Source organism: Labrus mixtus, chromosome 20 (assembly GCF_963584025.1).
Source record: "Labrus mixtus chromosome 20, fLabMix1.1, whole genome shotgun sequence".
Taxonomy (NCBI): Eukaryota; Metazoa; Chordata; class Actinopteri; order Labriformes; family Labridae; genus Labrus; species Labrus mixtus.
Window position 1 is genome coordinate 5,533,587 of NC_083631.1, and position 24,021 is coordinate 5,557,607.

The 24,021-nt window shown below is 44.4% G+C and overlaps 1 protein-coding gene across 5 annotated transcripts; it reads right to left on the bottom strand.

The window, feature by feature from the left end:
- Window positions 1-3,685: 3,685 nt before the first annotated feature.
- On the bottom strand, window positions 3,686-16,716 carry gprc5ba (G protein-coupled receptor, class C, group 5, member Ba). Of its 5 annotated transcripts, none has more exons than XM_061065301.1 (4): window positions 15,792-16,716; window positions 6,026-7,057; window positions 5,638-5,783; window positions 3,686-4,380 (listed from the first exon to the last, which is right to left on the bottom strand). In XM_061065301.1, the coding sequence occupies exons 2-4, from the start codon at window positions 7,053-7,055 to the stop codon at window positions 4,336-4,338; spliced, it is 1,221 nt and encodes a 406-aa protein (XP_060921284.1). In that variant the 5' UTR covers window positions 7,056-7,057; window positions 15,792-16,716; the 3' UTR covers window positions 3,686-4,335. The 5 variants fall into 5 exon arrangements, with proteins under 5 accessions (XP_060921284.1, XP_060921288.1, XP_060921285.1 ...); XM_061065305.1 differs by having other exon boundaries at window positions 5,662-5,783; window positions 15,792-16,715; XM_061065302.1 differs by lacking the exon at window positions 15,792-16,716 and adding an exon at window positions 15,292-15,742.
- Between the last annotated feature and the right edge of the window lie 7,305 nt (window positions 16,717-24,021).

The following is a 24,021-nucleotide window of genomic DNA, read 5'->3' on the forward strand; positions in this document are numbered from 1 at the left end:
AATCGTATATCGAGTATACGCTCGGCTCCTGTCGTTGTGCTAAGCGAAGCTAACTGGCTGCCCATGGTAGCTTTATAGTTAGCGGATATAGTCATCGCTCTTATCGAATCCTTTGTTAAAATAAGAAACTTTCATTTAGCTAAATGTCCAACAATTTACTCACAAAGTTTGTTTCAAAATGTAATTTTGTCAAATGAATGAAAAAAGTCTCCATTAAGGTTTTTATCAAGCATCTCACTAGCAAGTCAAACACAACATATTTTTCTAATGAATAACCCTAATTAAAAATCTTTATATTTACGGATTAAGCTGATTGGATTGATCAGACTTGTCTCTGAAATAACCACATCAGTGTATTTGCTTTGGTCTCAAACCATAATCACTTTGGCTCTGATCATAACACCAGAGAACAACCATGTAAATCACGACGTCAGAAATAAAACCACCACATCAATATAAAAGTTAACTACAAACATGACACTTTTATTGAACTTTTTTTTCCTGATTCGGTTACAGAAACAAGAGTTAACTGTTTTTTTCTTTTTTTCTAATCAGGGGAATAAAGTTCTATACATAGGCATGCTGCGTCACTGCACAGTCACAGCTGTGAAAACCAATATCACCCCTGTCAGCTGCCCCACTGGAACAGTCTGAAGGCAAGACAAATCAGAAGAGGACAGGCAAGGACATGCCAAACCCAGGGATGACGGGTGTTCAGTGAGCTGCCCGGGGATGACAAACGTAACATATAGAAGTTTTGTGCAAATTTCACCACAGTCTATTTGATTTTACACACAGAGACGACATCCACCTGAAGCTTCTCTTTTTTCCCCTCCAGGCTTCAAACTAACAGAGGAATTTATTTTTAGGTCCAGTGATGATGGCATCTTGATCCTTTTTGGGGACTCAGACTATTTTGGACCACTTTCCCACCGACGTGAATCTCTCTTTGCTTCTCAAGAGCCAGCTCTCTCTTGTGTTTAAGAAAGCACAGACATTAAGTGTGTCATCTGATATACACGGAAATTATGATTGCTTTCACATGACCCTTACATAAATAGAGTTAGTATTCAAAAGTACGTCTGAGAAAGGGCTTACATGTAGAAATGGTGATAAGCATGCACAGATAGGTAGTCGACAAGTGCAAAATCTACAAAGTCACGTTATTCTTTTTTTTTGGATTCCACGTTGAGTGAACTCATCACAAGAAGTGAAACCTCCACACACTGCCTCATTGCTGCTGCTGACCATCCCAAACCCTGAGGTCAGTTCTTCTTCATGGACTCCTCACACACGTGGACAGTTTCTGACCAGAGAGGGCCCAAGCAGAGCCTGACATAGCATGGCACGCTCTGCTTGGGCATGGAGCAGTTAGCGCTGGTAGCTGTCCTATTTTAGAATAGCCAGTGGGTAAGACATAAACATACAGCAGCAGTTAAGAGGTGACACTCGGGTCTTTTCTTAGTCGCGGGTGGCTGTAAAACAAGGTGTCACAAAATGACTCGAGGTGGACTTGAGATTTTTTTTTCTAGCCCTCCCTGCTCTGTTTCCTAAATTATCTTTAAAGTATCATAGAATAAGTTTTTGTTATGAAGTGCTCGAAGTAATTCACAGCCGTTATAGTTTTTCAACAAAAGAAAAATGGTTTTGTGTGTATCCCGTAACTGTTACAGCAAAACATCGACCGCTAACTTGACCTATGACTGTAGGTAGAGCAGGACGACTTGTCTCCACTTCCTCCCGTTGTACAAAAATGAAGCTGAAACTCCCCTCAGAAAAGGCGGTGACTAATCGCACTGGTGGCAGAATTTTGACGATATTGATGTCCTTCCCACAGCAGAACAGATTCTTGTGTCAGGTATGGAAAGCTTAATGACTCTTGTGTCAAATTTCCTTACGTTTCCTCCTCCTAATACTCATCTTTAGCATCGAATAACTACTCAAAACTAAACTTCTTGATGTGAACATAATTCATAAATCAGCATGTTAAGAACTAACTATGACAGAAACAAGGTCTGAGAAGTGGTGTTTATTTTCTAGTCCATGTCTGGACATGAACAAGGCGGAGCTGTACTGCAGCCACTCAGCAGAGGGAGCTCAGAATGTTTTGGCTTCACTTTTGGGGAGCTGTCATGTCGTCCATCTTTTTTAAACCATCCATGGTCTTGACTGATAATTCTGTGCGGGAGGTACAAACGATGCAAAAGCCTAAAAATGACAACTCATATCATTTCCTTGAACATTAATCAAAGAAAAAATAAAAAAGCATATCTAGTATTGGCAAAACATTTCCAAAATGCTATTAAAAAAAATAAAGACACCAGCAAGAGAAAAATAAAAGCATAAAAGGAAGAACAAGCAAATGTATGAACATGAAGCCAACCAGTTAAAAAAAAGTTCCCAGATAAAAACAGTTTGCAATAGTCAGTTTCCAGTCGGTCATATGATACTGGTGTCTAAATTAAGCCTACAGTTAAAAAAAAAAAGTAAACAAGCAAGCAAAGCTTTACAGCACTACTATGTACACAGCTTTTTCAGTGATGAGAGAGAGAGAGAGTCGATGAAGGGCGTGAAACGGAGACTCCTGTGAAACAAGAGTCCTTCTTGGCACGGGGACTCGAGCTCGAGCCGACCACAGAGAGACAGGAGGAGGAGGAAGGAGAAGACAAAAACATAGAGCAGAGCAGTGTGGCTGCCCCCACATCACGCACACACACACACACACACACACCCACACCCACACATATACAGGCAGGCTGTGGAGACATTTCCTCGCACTGATTGGACTAAGTGAAGGAAGTCACAGGGATTTCTCTCCACTCGGACCATCTCTCCCTATCATCTTCCTCATCCCTTCTCCCTCCTCTTTTATCTGATCTCCCTCTTTCTCGCCCGCACTGTAAATCTGATCTTTCTTAGGCTCTCCGATATCTCGACACACCAGCCCCTCGGCTCTATATATAGCCTGTCACTCAGTGTCTGACTACTGGATCAGCATCAGTGTTGTTCCTGTAGTTCTGAGCCCTCACTGGGAAACAGTGTGGAGAAATATTTAGCACCAGAATGCAACCTTGTCTTTGGAGCCCCACCTTCTTGACACTCATGAAAACCACAACACTCACGTACGCACACGTAAAACACTGATAGAGGAACTATAGGAACAGGATACCGATTCACTTCCTCGCTCCGTTTCCTGCTGATTTAAAGTGACAGTTTCTCCTGGCTGGTTCAAACCGCCAGTGGCCACCGGAGATGTGGGAGAGCAGCGTGCAGTAAAGTCTGACCTAGATTCACCAAACGCTGCCTCCTTCCGCCGATGACTGACGCCCTCCACGTCCAATCAGGATCCACTCTGCTCCGCTGTAATTGTGTTTAACAGTAGTTCAGTAGCAGCTTGTGATCCCTCTGCTCAGGTGCCCCAGGCTGCTTTGGAGCTTCTTTTTTGAGTTCTTCACAGTTAGTTTTTTTGCAAAGTGTCCATGCAGGTGGGAGGATGAGGCGAGGTGAGGAGGGTTATACTGTATGTGATATTCACAGACGGTGCAGAGAAATGCAAACAGATAAAAAGGGAGGAGGGGAGAGTGTTCGTGGGTAACAGTCCAGAGAGAGAGAGGGCTTATCGTATGAGATGTAAGGAGCACACACACACACACACACCGTTTCCTCTCATTTACTCCACACACACACCCACAGAGGCTGGATTCTTTTTAAGAGGGCGGTGCTCGAGCTGTACAGTTGCCCACGTGCTGCTTCTTCACCTACACTGTGGATGGATGGAGGACAGAGCCAAATGTTTCCACTTGAGCGCCAGCATTTTTTTGTGGGGCAGCAGAAAAAAAAGACATCCTGATTGACAGGGAGAGCAAGACAGACAGAGAGAGAGGAAAAAAGCGAAAGATTTCACAGTTTTCAAGGATGCTTACAGTGCTGCAGTCTCAGGGGAGCAAATCAAAGAAGAAAAACAAAAAGGATACTGCGTGTTGATATTTTCAGATCTAAGTCAGCGTCAGTTTTGCTTTGCTACTTGCCGGTCACACTTTGAGTTTTTCAACCCTTTTTTTAGATATTTGTGTGCTAGAAGAGCTTTAGCTCTGTCCTCCATGCCCTACTTCCTCTCACTCTCTCACACACTCATACGTTCCTTGATTTGCACACAGTCAGTGTTTCAGTCTGTACACAGAAGGAAAGGGCCTCGTTGGCATCCTTTTTTTTTTTTTTTTTGAAAGTCCAGTCCAACAAGGCAACCTTCCGTCCTGGGGACCGCCCTCCTCATCCATCTCCATCCTCTTCTTCCCTTAATTTTTCGATCACACATCTTCTTTCCGATCCTCTCGCTCACCACAGCTGCCTCCCCGTGTAGGTGGGAGGAGCAGAGGGAACCTGTGGAAGGGGAAAGAATTTGGTTCGTAAATGATAAATATTTAGGATAGCATCATACAGTCACGCATTCATCTTTACCCCACATGCATACAGAAGCTGAATCAGTCCCATTTACACATGCTCTCCTGCAACCCCCTCTGTGGTTGGAGATCAAATATATATGCCATGGCTGTCTTTTCATTAACATTAACCTTCTCCTTTTATTTATGGTAGCCTTTTAACTGGCCCACATTTAATGCAAACCACAAAGCAGAAGCATTAAGAAGAGTTAAGTAGCATTCAGCAAACTAGAAGACTGGCCCAACTCCTGCCGGCTTTAAACCCAATTGATATCCCTTCCCTTTACAGAAGGAGTTTGACATTTAAGGAACTGCACTTATCCAGTTAAAGACAAAAGTCAGAGGAGAAGATTGATATAACTCTCATGTCTGTACCATCTCCCACACTTACACCATTATCTAACTGATTTTGCATGCTCTCTTTAACACAATGTTTTTATCTTTAACATTTCTTTAATCCCCTTAAACCGGGATTTCTTATTTAATATAATCTATGTGAGGCACTTTCATTGAAGTGTTGAGAATGCTGTGTAAGTAAATGTGACTTATCTTCAGCATAAATACACAAAAACACTGTTAAGCTAATGAAGTTTTATGCCGAGCTCTCCTGTTGTCGGCTGCGATCTCAAGGAAGAGTGACTGCAAACTATATCTTTTGGCAGTACAAAAAGCGTAAGCATTAACAGCCGTAGTGTTGTGCTGTGCTGTTGTGTGGCAGACTTAATTCATAACACAGAGGCTGGAAATAAGTTCACCTGTTCCAGTCAGGGTGCCCATTACTCCTGTGTAATGAAAGGCGGGACAAGCAGGCAGACAGTTGCATCATTCAGTGGACTGATAGCATCGCTGTGTCTTTTTTTACACAAACACACACACATACACACACACACAGGAGCTCATGGAAGCTCTCACACATACACAAATCAAAGCCAGATGAGGTACCACTTTGTGACAAACCCATCCATGCATGTGTGCACAAACTGCAATAACACACAAGCTCATGACCATGCACCTTTAGTGTGATAATGCACACACACACACACACACACACACACACACACACACTCACACACACTCACACCTCCCCCTCATTCCTGTGCAATGACGTACGGTCTGGAACGCACAAATGTGCATGCAGTCTTGTTCGGCGTGGTCAAATGAGAGAGCGGCGTGTAAGCGGCGTGTAAGCGGCGTGTACCTGTGACTGGGAGGATGTACTCACCGCTCCCCCGTTCAGGATCATGGTCATCTCGGTGGGCTGGTACACGTTGCTGCGGAAAGGAGCGCTGGGCCTCGCGCCGGTGTTGCTGTTGTGTTGCACGGGGCCACCACCGCTCCTCAGGCCTGGTGTGGTGGAGACATAGATACAAAGAGAGGTTACTAACTGGTTAGGAACCAGTTTAATGTCTCTGCTGAAGAAAGAAACATGTTGCTGTGTAATCCTGCACCACAGAAACTTCCCACTGCGTATTTCTTGCCACATATGCATATATTTCCTGCTGCTCTATTACTCACTCTGGCCTACATTCCACCCACAATCTGCCTGCACATATTTGTCCTGTCTGCTGTGAAGAATTGGAGTGTACCTGCAGCGTTCTCATCACTGTATCCATAGCCCTGGTTCTCCACAAACTGCCTGTGAGACAGAGGGATGTCTTCATCGAAGCTGGTTTCTCTCATCCGCGTCGAGTTCTGGGAAGTGTCGAAGTAGTCCGGGGCGTTGGGCTGTGGCGGGGACCTCATGCAGATGTGGGACTCCGGGATGGCGTGGAAGATCAGCAGCAGCCAGCCCTGAGCCACCAAAGCGATGGCCAGTGCCGGGTCGTTCCAGTCCGGGGACCTCCCCAGCCAGTCGTTTCCATACAGGTAGAAGCCCACCCAGGCCACCCACAGCAGCAGTGACAGCAGGCAGGTCACCAGCAGCCAGATGGCGTTGCAGCGCCACTGTCGTGTCTTCGCACAGAGGGCCAGAGAAGCAGCGGCCAGTGCTGCGAGTAGGAGGGCTAGCACGTAGCTGCAGGCTAGCGAGAAGTCCATCGGCAGATACTGACAGGCAGCTCGGCCCTCCCTCAGCACGGTCAGAAGAAGCCACTCGGCGGCGATGATGCCCTGCACGGCGCTCAAACCCAGCGCGAGGCCCGTGAGGGCGCAGCCGCCGGGGCTGCGGCGCTCCCTGCCGAGCCGGCGCAGGCGGACGCCCTGCACCAACAGGCAGGAAAAGCAGACGGCAAACAGGAGACCCCACAGGGCCCTGCGGAGCAAACACAGAGACTCATCCTGCTCGATCAGGTAGGCAAAGCTCAGGCCGAATAAGCCGAGGACCCCCAGTAGCAGCAGGAGGATGGGTCCCACGGCGCTGCGCTTCTCGGCCTCACCGATGTGGTGTAAACGGCACAGCAGGACGAGGGCGAGCATGATGGCGGTCAGAATCCCCCCGGCAGCCACCGACTCCACAGCGACGCCCCATATGGAGTCCAGGTCACAGAGTAGGGTGTAGGGACGCACGAGGCCCCAGCCGCAGCCTCTCGGGAGAGCTTCAGAGTCCTCGGAGTCTTGACTGGTGGCACGATGAGTAACAGACAGCAGCAGCAGGAGGAGGACCGGCAGGAACGCCATGTCTGAGACATCAACAGAAGAAGAAGACAGAGAGAGAGAGAGAGAGAGAGACAAAGGAGAGAATGGGGAGGGGAAAAAAGGGGACAAGACGGAGAAAGCGAGTGAGTCGTACTGGTAATAAAATGTTTTAAAGCAGCGGAGCCGAGCAGTCAGTCATTCCCACAGTTATTATCCGCCTCTGAATGACAATACTGACAGCCACTGTTGTGTTTCAGCAGACGAAACAAAGGACAGCAGTTCATGCAGGGTGAATGACAGAAGCCTCAAAACACACAACAACCCATGCTGCCTATAGCCCTGCCTCTTTTTGAACCATTTCAATGCCCCATTTTAGCAGAGAGAACACCTACAAAACCAAGAGAGGTCCAGATAAACTGCCTTCAGTTCATTCACAGGGGAGGCAGCGGCAATGCCTCTATATAGAGTTTCAGGTGTGTTATTTGTCCGGTCTTGACCAGTGAACCTGCTGCTGGAGCCCCTGACAAGAAAGTTGCTGCATCATGCATATTTTTATGGAGAAAAAAAAAAAAGAAGAGAAAACTGGTGTGTACAAGCAGATCTACTCACTATCAGGCATCTAAGGGCGCATAACAAGGTGCTGAACAATGCATAATACACCGCATCGCCTCCAGCTCTAAGTACAAACCCTCGGATACTTTTGTGTCCCAGTGAAGGAGAAGCAGCAGCAGCCCTCAGAAAGCCAAATCAATGCTGTCTCTGAGACTGTGTTTCTCCTTTACTCATCACAACTGTCAGACACACACGAACACAAAAACACACTCCTTTCAGTGAGCTCCATGCTGGATGATCAGCGCTGTCATTTCACCTGACAGGCTGTGTGTTTTTTTGAGAGGCTCATCTGTATTTAAGCCACCACAATACCTCTCTCTCACACACCCAAACGAGTCACTTTGCCAGGTTACTGTCAACCGGCTCTCCGCTACGTCGCTAAGCTAACAGAAATTCTTTCCAAGCTGCCTCAGTGTGTCAAACAATCTGCTCTTACGAAGAACACACACACATTTTTAGCCTTACAGCTGCACTTTGGATTCTTCATTTCAAAGTAATTTAAGTCTCGCTCTAGTTTTGGCTTTAGAAAATGTTCCTTGGTCCACAAATAGACTGTAGCACAATATTTACATACCACTCACAGGACACTGGATATCCCCTGCTTCCCTCTCTCTCTATGCCAGTAAGTCAGTAAGAGTTACATGGTCGTCAGGGAGAGTGGAAGATTTAAATACACACCAGCCAGGGCTGCAGGTCACACACACTCCTTTCAGCTTGGAGCTTAATAAATGGGCCAGAAAGAGACTGAGGTCTAGACATTTGGATTTATTTGTATCAGGAAAATAATAACATAAGTCTTGTGGATCTGCAGAAAAATAGACGACTAGACCTACTTTAATTTTATACGATTTATCACAATAATGCATGAGAATAAAAAAAAAAATCACAGGTTGACGAACATGTGAGCGCAAATATAAGTACTTGTAACTTCATGTAGTATTTTATTTTAATGTGACTTATTACTTCTACCTGATTCAATACCACGGCACTAAAAAGAGAAGTCCTAGGCATCCAATAATGGGAGTTTTTTTTTTACGTTTTTAATTTCCAGAAATTGCATGCAACCTCCTGCACATTGTCTCAAATGCACAGAAACGTTTGCAGCGTCATGAAAATAAAAGAGATCGCTTTCTTTTTAAAACACGTAAAGAAAAGCGTCAAATAAGAAGACAACCTTACTACAATAACATGAAAATAATTACGAGCTGCATCCTTTTTTTTTTTACTTTCAAATATCCTCTACCTGAACCATCAGCATGAAAACAACACTTTAATGCAGTCATTATATGTTGACCACATGACTTTGTGTTGGATTAATTGTGATACCTTTGCACATAAGAGGATGGCATTAATATCATGACAGAGTTTATACTGACATGTTGAGAAAGCTCATCCAGCGAGATAATCTGTTCAGAGGCTGACTGTGGCATTTCATTTCCTTCCATAACTTTTCCAGACTCAAACAACACAACCTAACATTTACACACATGCTGTTTCATCTACTTATATACAGGCTTTGATGTATCCGCCCTAATATCCATAAGAAATATATATTTTCAAGTCAGCAGTTGTTTACAACTTATGAAATATCATTATTTATTTCAGTGAGGCCCCAGAGGGAATAGCAGTGAAAGACGTACATGTGTGTGTTTGTGCATATTCATTTATCCGGAGCTCTTTCATGTATTCTTTAGAGATTTACACCCTCCAAATTCCTCCTCATTACCAAATTTCTCTGCTCCTTTATTTCCTGCCGTTACTTCATCCTGTCGCTTCCTGTCCTGTGCTTCCCTCCTGGCTGCAGCAGCTCACAGCCGCTGGTTGTTATTATTATTGTTCTACATTAACATCAATCAGTGCTTATGGAGGGATGAGTCACCAAAAAGCAGAAAAAAGAAAAGATATGAAGCCTTAAACATGTGCAAAAACAACTTACATGCACAGGTTGCACAAAAAAAAAACACTTGTCATGTCACACACGCTTAGTCCTGCATTGTCTTGTTTTTCTGATAACCGTGGTTACGCCTGTCTCTAAAGACAGGGAAAAAACAAAAGAGAGCAAACACAATGAAAGAGAGAGAAGCTCACTCATCCTCAAAAGCCAGACAGACTGCTCCTCCTCTGTTTATTTTTATTTTTACCCTTTTTGTCTTTCTTTCGTTGCCTTCTTTTGTCACTTCCTAATGACAGAGTCTGTGAAAACCATGCAGTCGAGACACACTCACAGAGGCCGAGGCTGCACACTTATGAGCGACCACTTTTTCATTCCCTCACCCTCTCACCCAGTCACGGCCTCCCGCACAGACGGCTGCTCTGGCTGCTTTATACAAGGGGCTGCCTGTGGCAAAACACACACACACGTGTGCAAAATCAGCCATGCTTATGCAAACCTGCACCACACACAGCACATAACACACACATACAGCACACACACTTCCAGTCCTCCCCACTGCTTGTCACTAATATGAGTCATGTGAAAAAAAAGAGAGAGGGAGAAAGACAGAGAGGGTGTGCATGGCCTTCCTCTTTGTGCAGCCGAGAGGATGCTGTCGCCGACCCTCCCTCCCCTCCCTCCCAGCTTTCCAGACTTGTTTCTCTCTCTGTCACTGTCCTTCCCTCCATTTAAAAATCCTCTATTCTGTTGGATTTCAATGCCACCTCTTTTCCGAGAGCAGCCGCAGCCATCTCATCTCCCTGCAACATTTGAAGGTGTGCTGTTAAAGATGCACCTCACACACCTCTCATCTAACTCTCCTTTTTTCTTTTTTCTCTCACCCCCCACCTCTCTCCTTCTAATCCCAAACACAACCCCCCCCTTCCTTCCATTTTGGCTTCTCCTTCTTCCCTCCTTGTGCCCCTTCCTCTTCCCTCCCTTCCCCCTTTCGCCTTTCTTCTTGTGTCTCTTATGTAACTGGGGAAGGATCCAGCCTTTGCCAGTTCTGCTGCATGGCTACTGTTTCTCAGGCATCGTCTTCCTCTGTGCCAAAGCAGCCTGCTGGCACCCGAGAGGTCCAATCTTAGTTTTGTATTCTGCACGAAGCAGGGGTTTACATGCATTCATGCTGCACGTGGCGCTCATGCACATACAAAACAGGCTGGCTGGCTGGCTGGCATAGCGCCTGTGTGTGCATGTAAATATCACATTCTGCTTGATGGCATGTATTATGCATCCGTGTAGGAGGGCAACACATTCTCACACTGAACTGAACGTGGCAAGTATGCAGCATGCATTCCTTATAGTGCTGCTGTTTGACACACAACAGGATCACCGGCGTGAGAGGGCAAATGTGCAGCACTGCAGTCCTTCAACTCTGCTGGAAATAGAAAGGGATGAGGAAATCTATCTACAATCACCTCCTCCTGTAATTATCAGACATAGCACACAACCAGATGCAGCTTAATTACCGTGGTGATAATTGGGGGGTATTATTGCATTTTGACGACTCATTCGATTCACAGTTTTTTCTTTATATTCAGACCGTAATAGAGGAGAAAGTGTGTGTGTGTGTGTGTGTGTGTGTGTGTGTGTGTGTGTGTGTGTGTGTGTGTGTGTGTGTGTGTGTGTGTGTGTGTGTGTGTGTGTGTGTGTGTGTGTGTGTGTGTGTGTGTGTGTGTGTGTGTGTGTGTGTGTGTAGGTATATGGTTGGAAACAGACTCATCCAGCTGTTGGGGTGAGCAGGTCATTTGCAGGACGGATGCTAGCATCTGCTCTCTGGCGCTTCTTCCACTGTTTTCTCTCACACTCACAGACCTTTACTTTTCCCACAGCGCATAAATTTACATCTTGCATGAGACGCAGGGGATTACATGAGGCCTTAAAAATCAGTCAAGTTAAATTAACCGAGGATGACTGGATGTCTTTTTTTTTTTTTTTTTCACTGCATCAGATTTGGTTTGGATTTAATACACAAATAAGCTTGTGTGCTCCTGTTTGTCACTGGTGACATCACAGACTTGTCTTTTGTAATCTGCAACTCCCGTCTTAAGTTCTCTTGAATGTCTTGAGTCAGAGTTATTTGCTTGAATTTGCTCCTAGGGTTAAGTCTGGCTTGTAATCTCTTTTTATGCTCTCTTGTCATAACGTGTTTGTATGTTTCTAACGTCACCAAGCTGGCATTCGAACATTTGTCTGCTCTGGAGGTTAAATAACTTCTCTTAAAGTTCACATGGGGCTGCTTCATGACAGGAAAACATGTATTCTAATTAACCTTTCTGTATTTGGACATTCTATAAGCTTGTATGCTCATCCAGGAGAGGAGCTCTCTCTTACTCAGGGACTCTTTGACAGGACACATGGTTGCTGTAAATCCCTGAACTTGTGACTATCCAGAGATGGCCTTCCTTTCCAATCGTGCATTCAGCTGAAGTGTGAGACCTCCGACACAGAAAGCACGGCCAATTCACATGAAATATATTTCTGGTGCATTTTTTCATCAATGCAACAAAGAGAGACTTCATCACAGGTTCACTGTAAGTAGATTTACACTTGGAAAGTAATGAACAGTACCATCAATCCAAGACTGCCTTTTTTTTTTTCTTGCTGGGTGACAAGATATATGATCTCTTTATTCCTACACTATAATTACAATCTCATTTTTTAAACAGATGCAAAGTAATGCATCACGTTTATGGCTAGGATACTCCTCCAACTCACTACTTCACATGAAATGCACAATAACTCTGAATTACGACGCATAATCTGATCCGTCTGACTGTGTCTCAAATCTCTGCACGTCTGTAAGCCTCAAGAGTGACGTCACCAATCCCTCGCAGCTGGTAGTGTCAGATAAAGTAAGAAGAGCAATGAGAGGGGCTGAAGAAGAGGAGGAGAGGGCAGGGGTGGCGTGGAAGTCGAGGCGTGATGTATAACGGTGCTAAAATATGGAAGAGGAGTCGATGAGGACAAGAAAAAAAGACTCGGGGAGGAGCCGGGCTTAAATGAAGGACTTGAAAAATGACTGAATGGTCGGACTGAAGAAGTGTTCGTCCATTCAGCCAGCGCACAGGCCTCCTGGTTGGCTGGCAGCACGGAGAACCTGACGGTGAAAGTATTTTCTCCAGCCTCATCAGACACCCCGAGCCATCCTAATTAGGCCTCATTACCATGTGACTGGGCTCACAGCAAGACCATATGCTAATTGACTTAACAATTAACAGCCCCACTGCCTAACCCCCCCCCCCCCCCCCCTCCTTTTTTTTCTTCCTTCTCCTCCTCTTCCTCTTGGAACAACAAAAACAACCGATGGCGGTTTAAGTAAGTCAGATGTGAAGAATCCCAAAATATTCACCCTGGAACAAGCTACAGCCCTCAGGTGTCATGTGCTCTGCCGACATGTGATATCAATGAGCATCTTTTATTCTAGATGAAGTGATGGGAACTGAACTGGGGTTTATCATAGGAGCCTAGAAAGATCAGATCTGGTTAGCCTGTGATCAGAGGAACAGGAGGAACAGCCGGATGTGCCATGGAAGAATTGGAGCGAGCTGTGTGCCTGGAGCGTGTGTGTGCGTGTGCGTGTGCGTGTGTGTGTGTGTGTGTGTGTGTGTGTGTGTGTGTGTGTGTGTGTGTGTGTGTGTGTGTGTGAGAACAGAGGAGGGTTGGTTGCAAAAGCACAAATACATGTATTTTTTTTAGAGTGCTGTTGTTTTTATTTGGTTTCTACTGCACCCCAGATATTCTACAACTCTTACTCTTGATAATGTCCCACCTCGGTGAGCTGAATGTGTGAACGCCAGTGGCCTGATTTTTAACCCCGACATCGCCCCGACCTTTGCCTCATCGCCAGCTGTTTAGAAACACATCTGCAAGAATTTGTTGTGAGCTAATGTTTGAACGCAGGAGGTAATATTCAGGACATATTCCTGCCAACGAGTGGGCAGGATGAAGACTTTTATATCCTGCAACCATGCAGTGCATTATCAGTGGAATTTTCTTGCACATAGTGAGGCTGCTTCAGCCTCTTTTTCTACTAGCCAAGATGTTCTTCTCTTCTCTTTTATTGATAATATTAATATGTTTCATAACACTGTCAACACTGTCATCAAAGCTCCGGCTTAGATACAGACAATGTGTGTTCTGCAGTGTCCTTTAAACGTCCAGCCCTGCTCGTCATGTTCCTGAAATTGGGAGTTGACAGTAGTGCATGTGAGAAAGGGGCTTTGTTGTGATACTGTAATGATATTTTTACACTTAAGATTTTCAGGGTGAGCTGCGTGTGTGAACACAAACAGCTGATTATTTCACCCCCAACCTGGACCAGCCCTAGAGTGAAATGTCTGCATTAAATCAGGTTGAAAAAATGTGTGCACTCGAACAGGAAATGTTCATTCACATCATGCGACCAATGAGCCATCGGTGCGATCCTCATGCATGTAATGAAAACTTCTTCTTCCTTCTATCTGCTGCAAGTACCACTCATTGATTCATAGGGTTATTACGTTCATTTGCACAATTATGTTACATCATATCCAGCCTCCTGAGACCCTCATGGTCCCATCTAACAGGGAAAGTCTTCCACTGTGAGGTGCATGTGTGAACAGGCAACTCAGGAAGATTTCAGGGGCAGCTTTCCTCAGATTTTCTAGACATTTTCAGAGGCTTATGTTTGTTTTCTAAGTAATTCTAATTCTGTCTATCATTACATTTATTTTGTTACTGTTTCTCTTATTGTGGTACGGTAATAATGGAGCGATTTGGTAGTTATATTCTATATTTCATCCGATAAAAAATAGAAGTGGGTAGATTCTCTTGTCTTCAAAAATGCCTCTCCTCACAGCTCAAACACTCTCAGCTGTGTCAAGTGTACATAAAAAGGCTACACACACACACACATACACACACACACACGCGGTCATCCAAACAAGGTACATATGGCATCAGCCCCGAGGAGATACTGTGGCATCCTCCCAGGAGGAAGCTAACTAACTCATGAAAGTGCAGCCTGAGAATAAGCAGCTCCTCTCTGCTGAATATTGATTAATGATGGAAAACAGAACACTCCGAAACAGGCCCGGGAGCTTTCTGAGAACACAAATACTGCACTGACGAGAGGCCGGAGGCTAATGCATCATCTGTCTATTCACAGACACAGAGTCAATCCATACATTGACGTCCATTCAAATACAAACTTCCTTTATCTAATTGGGCTCAAGTGGGTATTTAAGTTCAATTTCTCTCTGAGTTTGGCAGTCCAGCCAGGGCTGTGTGTTTGTGTGTGTGTGGATTGGTGGGTGGGGGGGGAGGGGGGGGCACGTCTCCTTAAGGGGACACCTTCAGTCCATGAGCAGCTCAATGCAAACACACAGCTCTTTTTTCTTTTCTTCTGTTTTTAGTATAGCTCCCCCTCTCTTAACAATACTGGCCACAAGGGAGGGTCCCTGGGGGTTCCAGAAGAGAGAGTGTGTGTGTGTGTGTGTGTGTGTGTGTGTGTGTGTGTGTGTGTGTGTGTGTGTGTGTGTGTGTGTGTGTGTGTGTGTGTGTGTGTTTGTTTGTGGTAGCAGCATTGTTGCAGAGGTGTGTGTGTGTGTGTGTGTGTGTGTGTGTGTGTGTGTGTGATCCAAATATAAAGACTGACATCTAACCTCAGAATGGAGGAGTGATTGACACTCCTAAAATATCAGAATGTATTGTGGGTGGAAAATGGAGGCGCAGCTAAAAGAAACCAACCTTTTCATCCTCGTGAGAAAAATCCGCCACAGCCAATCGGTGCTTCAATGTCCCGCAGGTCAAAGCTCTCAGTGGACATGTCTTTAGTTAAGATTAACATGGTTTCTTTAAAACGCCCCTCGAGGTCAAGGCCATAATGTGGCCAGTGCTCTAGGTGAATGTACATCTTGTAACATGTCGACATGACTGCGTGCCCTCTCTACAACGCACAGACACAAACACACACTGACACACACACACACAAATACAAACCCCTGCATTTGGTGCATCGACATCGCCTTTCTCCAGGGGCTGTCAGTGATGCAACTTCCACATCAGTGCTGCTTAGCTCCAAAACAGCCTCATTACAACAATGCATTCAAATAAACCGAGCCCCCCTGTGTGCTCTTCAGCTGCACCAGACCTACCCTTTGAATCACGCGCACAGGCTGACACACTCTCGTGTCCCCCCTTTGAGTATCAATCAATAACCTCTGGGCTACATAGTGATCAGCACGTACCTTAATCGATGTAAACAGATCCTATGGAGAACGAAGGCAAGGAGCACAGATGTCAGCTGTGATGCGAGGCAGAGTAAAAAAATGTCACATTTCGGACTGAGCTGCGCTCGCGCTGTTTGCGTGTTCTCTCTCCATCCACATGGACTCGTGCGCGATCAGCCCAGATGGTTCCCTCTGCTCCAGGTTTGAAACCAGAGGTTATTCAGCCTGTGTCCGTTGTCCTTAAGAGGAAGAATGGGCATGAATGTCGCCCCCTTGATAAGTCCACACAGGGGGGAGACGAAGCACGCCGGGGGTGTCAGGATTAAAATGTGGAACAGATTCGTGATCGTTTCCCACTAAATCCTTTGTTCAGCGGTGCGCATCTTTGACTTTCACCCCGCAGCCTTCATCAAAATAAACAAAACATACGATGAATCGAAATCCTGTGATGCGCAGAGCCGGTGCGCCCCACAGAACCAGCGAGATCTACTTTTTCTTTGCGCTGATTACGCCGCTGAAGGTCCGGGCTGACGCTCACTGCTGCTCCACGCTGCACATCTCCCGACTGAATGCATCACCAAAAACTGCGCTCGGCATAACATGCGTAATGATAATCCCTCTCTCTCTGCACAGACACTCAGACACACGCACAGAGAAAGTGGCAGCTCCCCGGAGCCGCTACAGTCCCCTTATGACTGCTCTCTGTCCTCCTCCTCCCTGTAACTGTTTTACTCTCCGATAAATTAATTGGTGCCTGAACGAGGGAGCAACTCATTAAATCCTTCCTAGACGCAGAGAGCCGCGCGCTCTCGTTCCTTCACACCTCCGAAATCTGTCGTGGCAATATCACTGTCACAGGCTGCACGGGCAACCGGGACTCTGAATGCTACACCTGCCTGGCTGCAGTTTCCAGCGCTGCTAAAGCTCGTTCACTGCACGGAATCATAGAAAATGTGACGATACAGCTTGAAGAAAGACCTCAACAATTATTGTTCCGGTTGCATCTTTCAGAATAAATTCATTAGAACAAATTCAGATTTTAGCACACTTATTATAGCCTCATGTAAATTTTCTCTAAATCAGCAATGTCACTCATTGAAACAGAACATTTTCTATTGTTTAACCTAATTAAAACACACACACTGGTGGCAGCACTGATGTTTAAGGAGCTTGTATACTATCAGGATCAAATAAAGGTCATTGTTTTTGCTTCACTTATGGGGTTAGAAGCAGAAGTAACAGACTTGTTTGAGCTATTCATACAGAATTTACTTCCCCTTGCTCTCTTAAAATATTTCTATTAAGATTGCCAAGAAGTGACTCTCTTATTATGAAAGAACTCCAGCCTCTCTTCCGGGACTGCTCTGTTTATTTCAGGCAGCTTCACACAGCTACAAACTGCTGTGCTGCTTATTATTTTCTCCCTCTCGTCACATGCTTGTCGCCTCAGCTGCTCCAGTCCGTCTGCGGGGGAGGGGGGGGGGTCTTTCATTGGTGGAGCCCCTTCTACCCCCACTACCTCACCACCACCCCCGGTACATACAGGCATACATCCATCCTGTCTTTCTCCTGGTGCATGGTGTGGGAGCCAGTGGAAGTGCTTTGTGGCAGTGTTGTCATCATTTTGAACTTGCTCTAAAATAAATGTTACCACAGCATGGAAGCCATGACACCACCTGGTGCCAAAAATAATATAGATTTATCCTACCCTTCTGGAGCACATTTTAAGTGATGGTATATGGGTTAGGGGTTTTAATCTCAACTTTATTTTATGCATATTAATGGTACCAAGCCAGATCCTGCTGCAGCATGAGGGAGACCCTTGAAACCTACAACCAGACACGCTCACATTTTACTCACCCACACATCCCCCCCGACTCTCTCTTTCACACACTTAAAGGCATAAACACATGCAAAGTGAGCTGACATGCAGGCAGTAAGGAGGCGTATCATATGGAGTGGCAGCTGAGGATGTGAGACTAATCTGACAGGTGCAGCCCGGGAGAGTGACAGCATGGGAAGAGGGGGAGGAGGGAGAGTAAGAGAAGGAGGGGGTCACAGCTCCTAACGGGATGATTGAGGAGATTAATGGGTCCCTCACTTTATCAGCTGACAGGCTCAGGCAGTACATCAGCAATATCGTTATTCTCGTTTTTGTTATTAGCAGTGCAGAGATTGTGTGCAGTAAAGGTAATTGTTACACTAGCACACAGAACTAATTATAATAAGTGGATTGGGAAGAACATCTCATTTAAATACTGCACAAATGGAGGTCAATGGAGTATTTAAGATCTGTAAATAAGATGAACTAGATCCGTTCTGTGGAGTGTGTTTTGTTGTGTGAGAGATAAATCCTTCTGCATGGTCACATAACTCTGCTTTATTTGAAGAAACAAGTTGGGATTTTAGAGGGAGGCATTTTTCCTTTCCAGCTGGGAGATAAGAGCAGATAAGTAGATCAATAGCACTGGCTTGTGTTTGTGGTTAAATAGGCTGCTGTAACTAAAAGACTGTTAGCTTAGCACAAAGCCTGGAAGCAGAGGGCAAGTCCAAATAGAATATCTGCCTACCATCACCTCCAAAACCTATTACGTAACATTATTTTTGAGTTATTTTCACTTTAAATGTGCAAAAACATTGATTTAAGATGTTATTGTTATTTTTTTCCGACTAGTTTTTTTTAAAGATACACTTTTGGGGCTTTTTGGGCCTTTATTGTAGAGATAGGTAAGTGAATAGGGTTGGAAATCAGGGAAAGAGAGTGGGGAATGACATGCGGGAAAGGAGCCACAGGTTGGATTTGAACCTGGGCCGCCCGCTTGGAGAACTATAGCCTCCATACATGGGGCGCGTGCACTAACCACTGTGCCACCAGCGCCCCTGGCTGACTAGTTTTTGACCAGGTTTCGGATGGACAGACAAATGTTGTGCTGTTATCCGTGGAGAACTCCTGTTTATTAATAGAAGGTGAGGAGGTGACTGTGTATCCGTATGATCATGTGTGGAGCTCAGTCTCTGACTCATATAGCTTTGCAGACAGGCAGCAGGCTAACTTTGGCTCTGCCTGCTGAGGTATTGTCCTTAAATGAGAAGAGCACATGCTCTCATGGTGTCATGTTTACAGGAACAATAGAGTCAGTCTGTCATGTTTCCTCTTGGATTAGTGTGCGTATGTTTCAGTGTATGTACAGACCATAGAGTGTATCAAACATGGACGTAGTCTCAGTGAAGTCACCCATTGGTTTCTGAAGAGGCATTATGAAGCCCAACGCAGTCATCCATTTATTTGAAATACTGAATCCAGCCAACTTTCAGCTTATCTAGAAACAGGTAAAAGGCGGTGGAGGTGGGCTGAAGGATTCTTCTTGCTGCATATTTATTTGTCTTCAAATAGGTGTTGGAAAAAACTTTCACTTTAGAACCTGGGATGAGCGTCTTTAAACCACTGGCCATAGTCATCCCACAAGGAAAGATGATCTGATAAAGATTTAATGGTTAAAGGTCAACAGTCGGGGGCCGGTGGCGTAGTGATGCGTAGGCTGAAGTCCTCCAATCCGGCGGCCCTGGTTTGGATCCGACCTGTGGCTCTTTTTGCGCATGTTGTTCCACAATCTCTCTCTCCCTGATTTCCGGCTCTGTCCACTGTCCTGTCTCTACAATACAAGCCCAAAAAGGAAAAAAGGTCACCATTCAAAAGTTTGAATGTCCTTTCCGTTCTTGTAAATTTCACATCTCAGGAATGCTAAGGGACTTCACAACAACTGGTTCATTTTTATTTTTATTTTTTATAATGCCATCTTTTACAACATCACCCTTGACCAATGTCCTCTTGCTTTACCCCTCGTGAAGTGTTTCTGATGACGTTGTAAAAAGGTCTCCTGACTGTCACACGGTCTACAGAGAAAAACAGCAAGCGAGCGACAGATATTCTCCGATATTATTCTTAGGAAAGCCCTTCCCTCCACATTCAGGCCTTCAGATGTCGTCGTCCTGTTTTAAAGGTAATACATCTTTTTTAAATCTTTGCAACACACACATATGAATGTCCCTTTTATAGTCAGTAGATATCCTGTCTTGCTGTGGGAAACATTGCTGTGTTTCTGCAGCTTGTCTTGTCGGTTTAGAAGTAAAACGGTTATCCCAGTTTATTTGTCTTCTTCCAAATTCTCTCTCCAAAATCTGCAACCAGCACATCGTTTTGTGTTCTTTCTTCCTCCGTCTCATCCTTCCCCCTCATCACATGCTCGCCCGCTGCCCGGAGGTTGTGTCACCTTATGAAGACCTCTGCTTGTCTCCACACAATGAAGCACAGAAGTGACAGACCACATGCTGCATCTGTTTCCAGTGACAAGCATCAGGATGAGAGCCCACGACCTCACAGGATGTGTTCACTATGACAGGATGCAGGTGTCTAATAATGAGCAGGAAGGGAGACTAATTTTAAAGACAACTTTGTTTCCAGACACACATCCCAATTTGAACAGACTGCATCGTATCCTACAGGAGTAGAAGAGATGGCGTGGGCTCCTTTGGCTGTTTTGATGGAGGATAAAATAAATATTGTGAAATGTATCAAGACGTTTTCATTTAATAATCATAAATACAGTTTTTCTTACAATATTCTTTCCCAATAGTGCAAAAAACCAAATGTATTTGTCTCATTTCTTATTGTAAATATCTCATAAACCTTCATGTTAGCCACATTCACTCACAAAGTCAAGACACACATGTTCATTTAAGATATTACACGTAAGAGAAAAGTTCAAATATATACATCATTATCTACACAATATAAATCTCATTTGATTGATTACATCTTTAAACGTTTTCCTTATAAGTTTATGGTCTCATTCACGATAGTTTCAAGTTTTATCCAACACAATACTCTTGTTTTTTTTATTACAGTCTATTTAAGACAAAAGAAGACGATAAAGATGATACATTCAGCCTGTTACGTGATAGTACCATGGTGCGGGTAGTGACATAAATGCATCCTCAGATAAGGTCACTCATTACTCCAAAAAAAAAAGTTGACAACAACCAAAATGCAACTGAAGGCTTCTAAACACTTGTTTACGCTCTAAGCAGTTGCATTTGTCTAATTTCTTGTCAAAAATATCTCATTACACATCGACCAATTTACCTGCCCCACTGGCAGATATTTGTACTTTTTACAAACAATGAAATCCTTATTTTTGAGTTTAATATCTTGAAATAAGATTTTTATTGCTTCTTGTCAGGCTTCAAAAAAGTTGCAATGAGGTATTTTTGATTATTAGACAATATACTTGCTTAGATTGTAACGTTTTTGCTGTGAAAACAACGGTTGATTTTTTAAATTACTTTTAGAAAATATGTGTTATTTTCAAGACCGTGGCGATTAAAAGCTAAGTTGTGGTTTATGTTGCTTTGATTTGGTCGATTCTTATGTTTCCCCTCAACTCAACAATCAAATGCTCTACTTCCCTCTCCTCAAACACAAACACTGATTATGTCTGTCCCTTTTTCTCAGTTGTAAGTCATTCAAATATTGAGCTGGAAACAGGAATGTTTGACACTGAGAAACATTGCTGTTGAGTTGTCTACATGGCTATAATAATGTCTTTAATATGTTTTGAATGTTAAGAGAAGCATGCTGTCCTGCTCACTCACGTATTGAAGATAATATGTTTATATAATCCTGACCTCAACACGGTGGTTTAAACCCTCTGGCTGTCACAGGCTGCTCAGAATACTGAAGAAGCCTGCAGAGGTCAGGACCTTTTGAAGTAGCCGCACAGAAGGAGGGTAGTTATTAAAGGTCATGTGAATGTGACATTGTTAGGCCAACTTTTAAAAACGAGCTGTACGTGGATTAGCATGTTCTGTATCTGGAGAACGGGACACAGAAACTCACATATGTTCATTTCTTGCTCAAAAAACAGAGAGGTCTTACGTGACCACTTCAAAGAGCGGCACATGGAGCGTGACACACTTGTTTTCATTCGTTCAGTGAGCCTCGGAGACCTTTCTGTCCGCTCCTCGGGTTTCTCCGTGGCTCTGGACAGGATTTAAACCCTGGAAGGTCAGGGTGAGGTCAGTGGAATAAAGGCAGCTCCAGGATTTACCTTCCTCCTCTATCACCGTGTCTGCGTGCTGAAAGTGACATATTGTTTGTAAAGCCAGACTCAAGGGCAGAGATGGATAAAGGATGTCAACAAAACATGGAGAGGAGTACCCTGAAGTCAGATCAAATTAGGTGGTAGGGGACATGCCTTTTCTAAAAATCAAACAGCTATAGTTACCTCGAATACAAAATATTTGCAACAGTGTTAAGTTATTTAGCAGAATGGATGCCATTTTAGTTTAGAAGTTGACGTCTTTGTCCACCACTGTCCACAACACATAGAGGACACTACCGGAGTAATATTCACTGTAACATCTTGTGCCAAAGGAGAAACAGAGCTGACATATCTAACATTTAATAGAAATTAGAATAATGAGGTCCAAAAGTGTTTGTTTTTTTTCCTCCATTGTCTCTAACCCTTTCTTGCTTGTACACTACACAGAGGAGGAGACATAATGTGGAAGGATATGACAAGAACAAGACACTACTCAATGAGCAATTAAACACAAATATACTCAAATAGAGAAATTAAGAAAAACCTCACACCAATATAAACCAAAAGGGAAACTAAGACTTGAGATAGGAAGTATTCAACAACATCCTGAAGTAATATTCAACAAATTACAACATTTCAAAGTACGACCCCAAAAAAATCTCTACAGTAATAAACATAACAGTGTCATTTGTGTATTTTGTATTTCAAGGCTATCAGTACATTTAGCCTCTGTCTGAGCTCTCTGTACAGTCCTGTATGCAGAACCCTCTGTGTAATGAGAAGGGTGTGTAATGAATGAGTAAATGAGTTTGGACACAACCTTGTTCTTTTAAAACAACTAAAAACAGTAAATAATGCAACTATAGCAGAGTTATATAAAAATCCACAGCCTGTTTCTCTTCCCCCCCTCCCTGTTTCAGTCACTTCATCACAGCCCTGCCTCTAACCTCTGGAGGGCCTGTGTTACTTTCACCCTGCTGCACAATTACCCAACCGAGTGGAAGCTCCTCTGTCTGGCATGGGGCAGAGTTTGAGTCAGGGTGGGGTGGGAGCAGGGAGAGTATTTGCCACCCAATCTGACTGCAGACTCCCCCCCCCCCCCCCCCCCCCCCCCCTGTGTTTGTGGAGTCCTAGAGGGAGGAAAAACCGGGGGCACGGATTTTATTTGTTACAAGCGGGATTATTGGACGAGATCATAGACATGCCTTCACAGATCGGGCAGCAGCTTTTACTTCACTTTAACTCAGTCAGGCTGCCTTTGACCTACTACTAACCCCCCTGTGTGGAATCAGACACCACACAGACAGATAATCCCCCCCAAAAGTCTGTCATTTGATGTCTCCGACCCCCAAATCACAAGACACAAATAAGCATGTATATGCTTTGCATGTGTACGAACACACACACAGACAAGGCGGGGAGGATTTGCACTCACAGCTTGCTACTGTTTTTGGGGGAAAGTAAAGGATTATTGAATTAGTAGGACACTAGCCAGATGTAGCCACATGCCCGACACATTGTGCTTGAATTCAGTCATTTCAACACTTTGCAGAGATGTTGTCCAAGAGTATCAACATTTAATAAAAAGTGGAGCCCTTTGGCTTAGAGTGCTTTCACTTCCCTCCATCAGTAATGGCCTTCCTAATGTTTCTCTCTGAAGCCTTTTCATTCATGTCTGATATACTTAAGGACCATCGATCCGTCCACACAATGACTGATGGCTTCTCTGCGTCATTATGTCTCTTGGTCTGTCCCTGCTCTTCATCTATAAACAATTTTCCATCTCTTCATCTCAGCTCTGTGCTTTTTCAGCCTGTCAAACATCCCTCACTCTGCCCCCTTTTACCCCCCCTCTCAACATTCACATCACGTCCTCTTTGCTCAGATTTTAGGTTTGAATCAGGGAATACAATCACACAGATGCAGTAGCTGTTTGATATCTAAGTGCTCCTTTGAACGGGACTTGAAAAAGTCATGAATTAGGCAGCTCAGTGCACATAAAGTGTAGCTGCTACCTGGCTCGGTGCGTGTGTTTTTTATGCGTCTCTGTGTTTATGTAAGCTTGGGCATATAAAAGGAGCTGGCAGGACCCCGAGAGCAGGTCCAGACCCAGGAAGGAAGGAGCTCCACTCAAATTAATCTCCACT

Excerpts from the sequence above, each read along its gene's own strand:
- gprc5ba (XM_061065301.1), bottom strand. The coding sequence starts at position 7,055 with ATGGCGTTCCTGCCGGTCCTCCTCCTGCTGCTGCTGTCTGTTACTCAT. Across the intron at positions 5,784-6,025 it reads CAGTGATGAGAACGCTGCAG|GCCTGAGGAGCGGTGGTGGC; the intron begins GTACACTCCAAT and ends CCACCACACCAG. Across the intron at positions 4,381-5,637 it reads GTACATCCTCCCAGTCACAG|GTTCCCTCTGCTCCTCCCAC; the intron begins GTACACGCCGCT and ends CCCCTTCCACAG.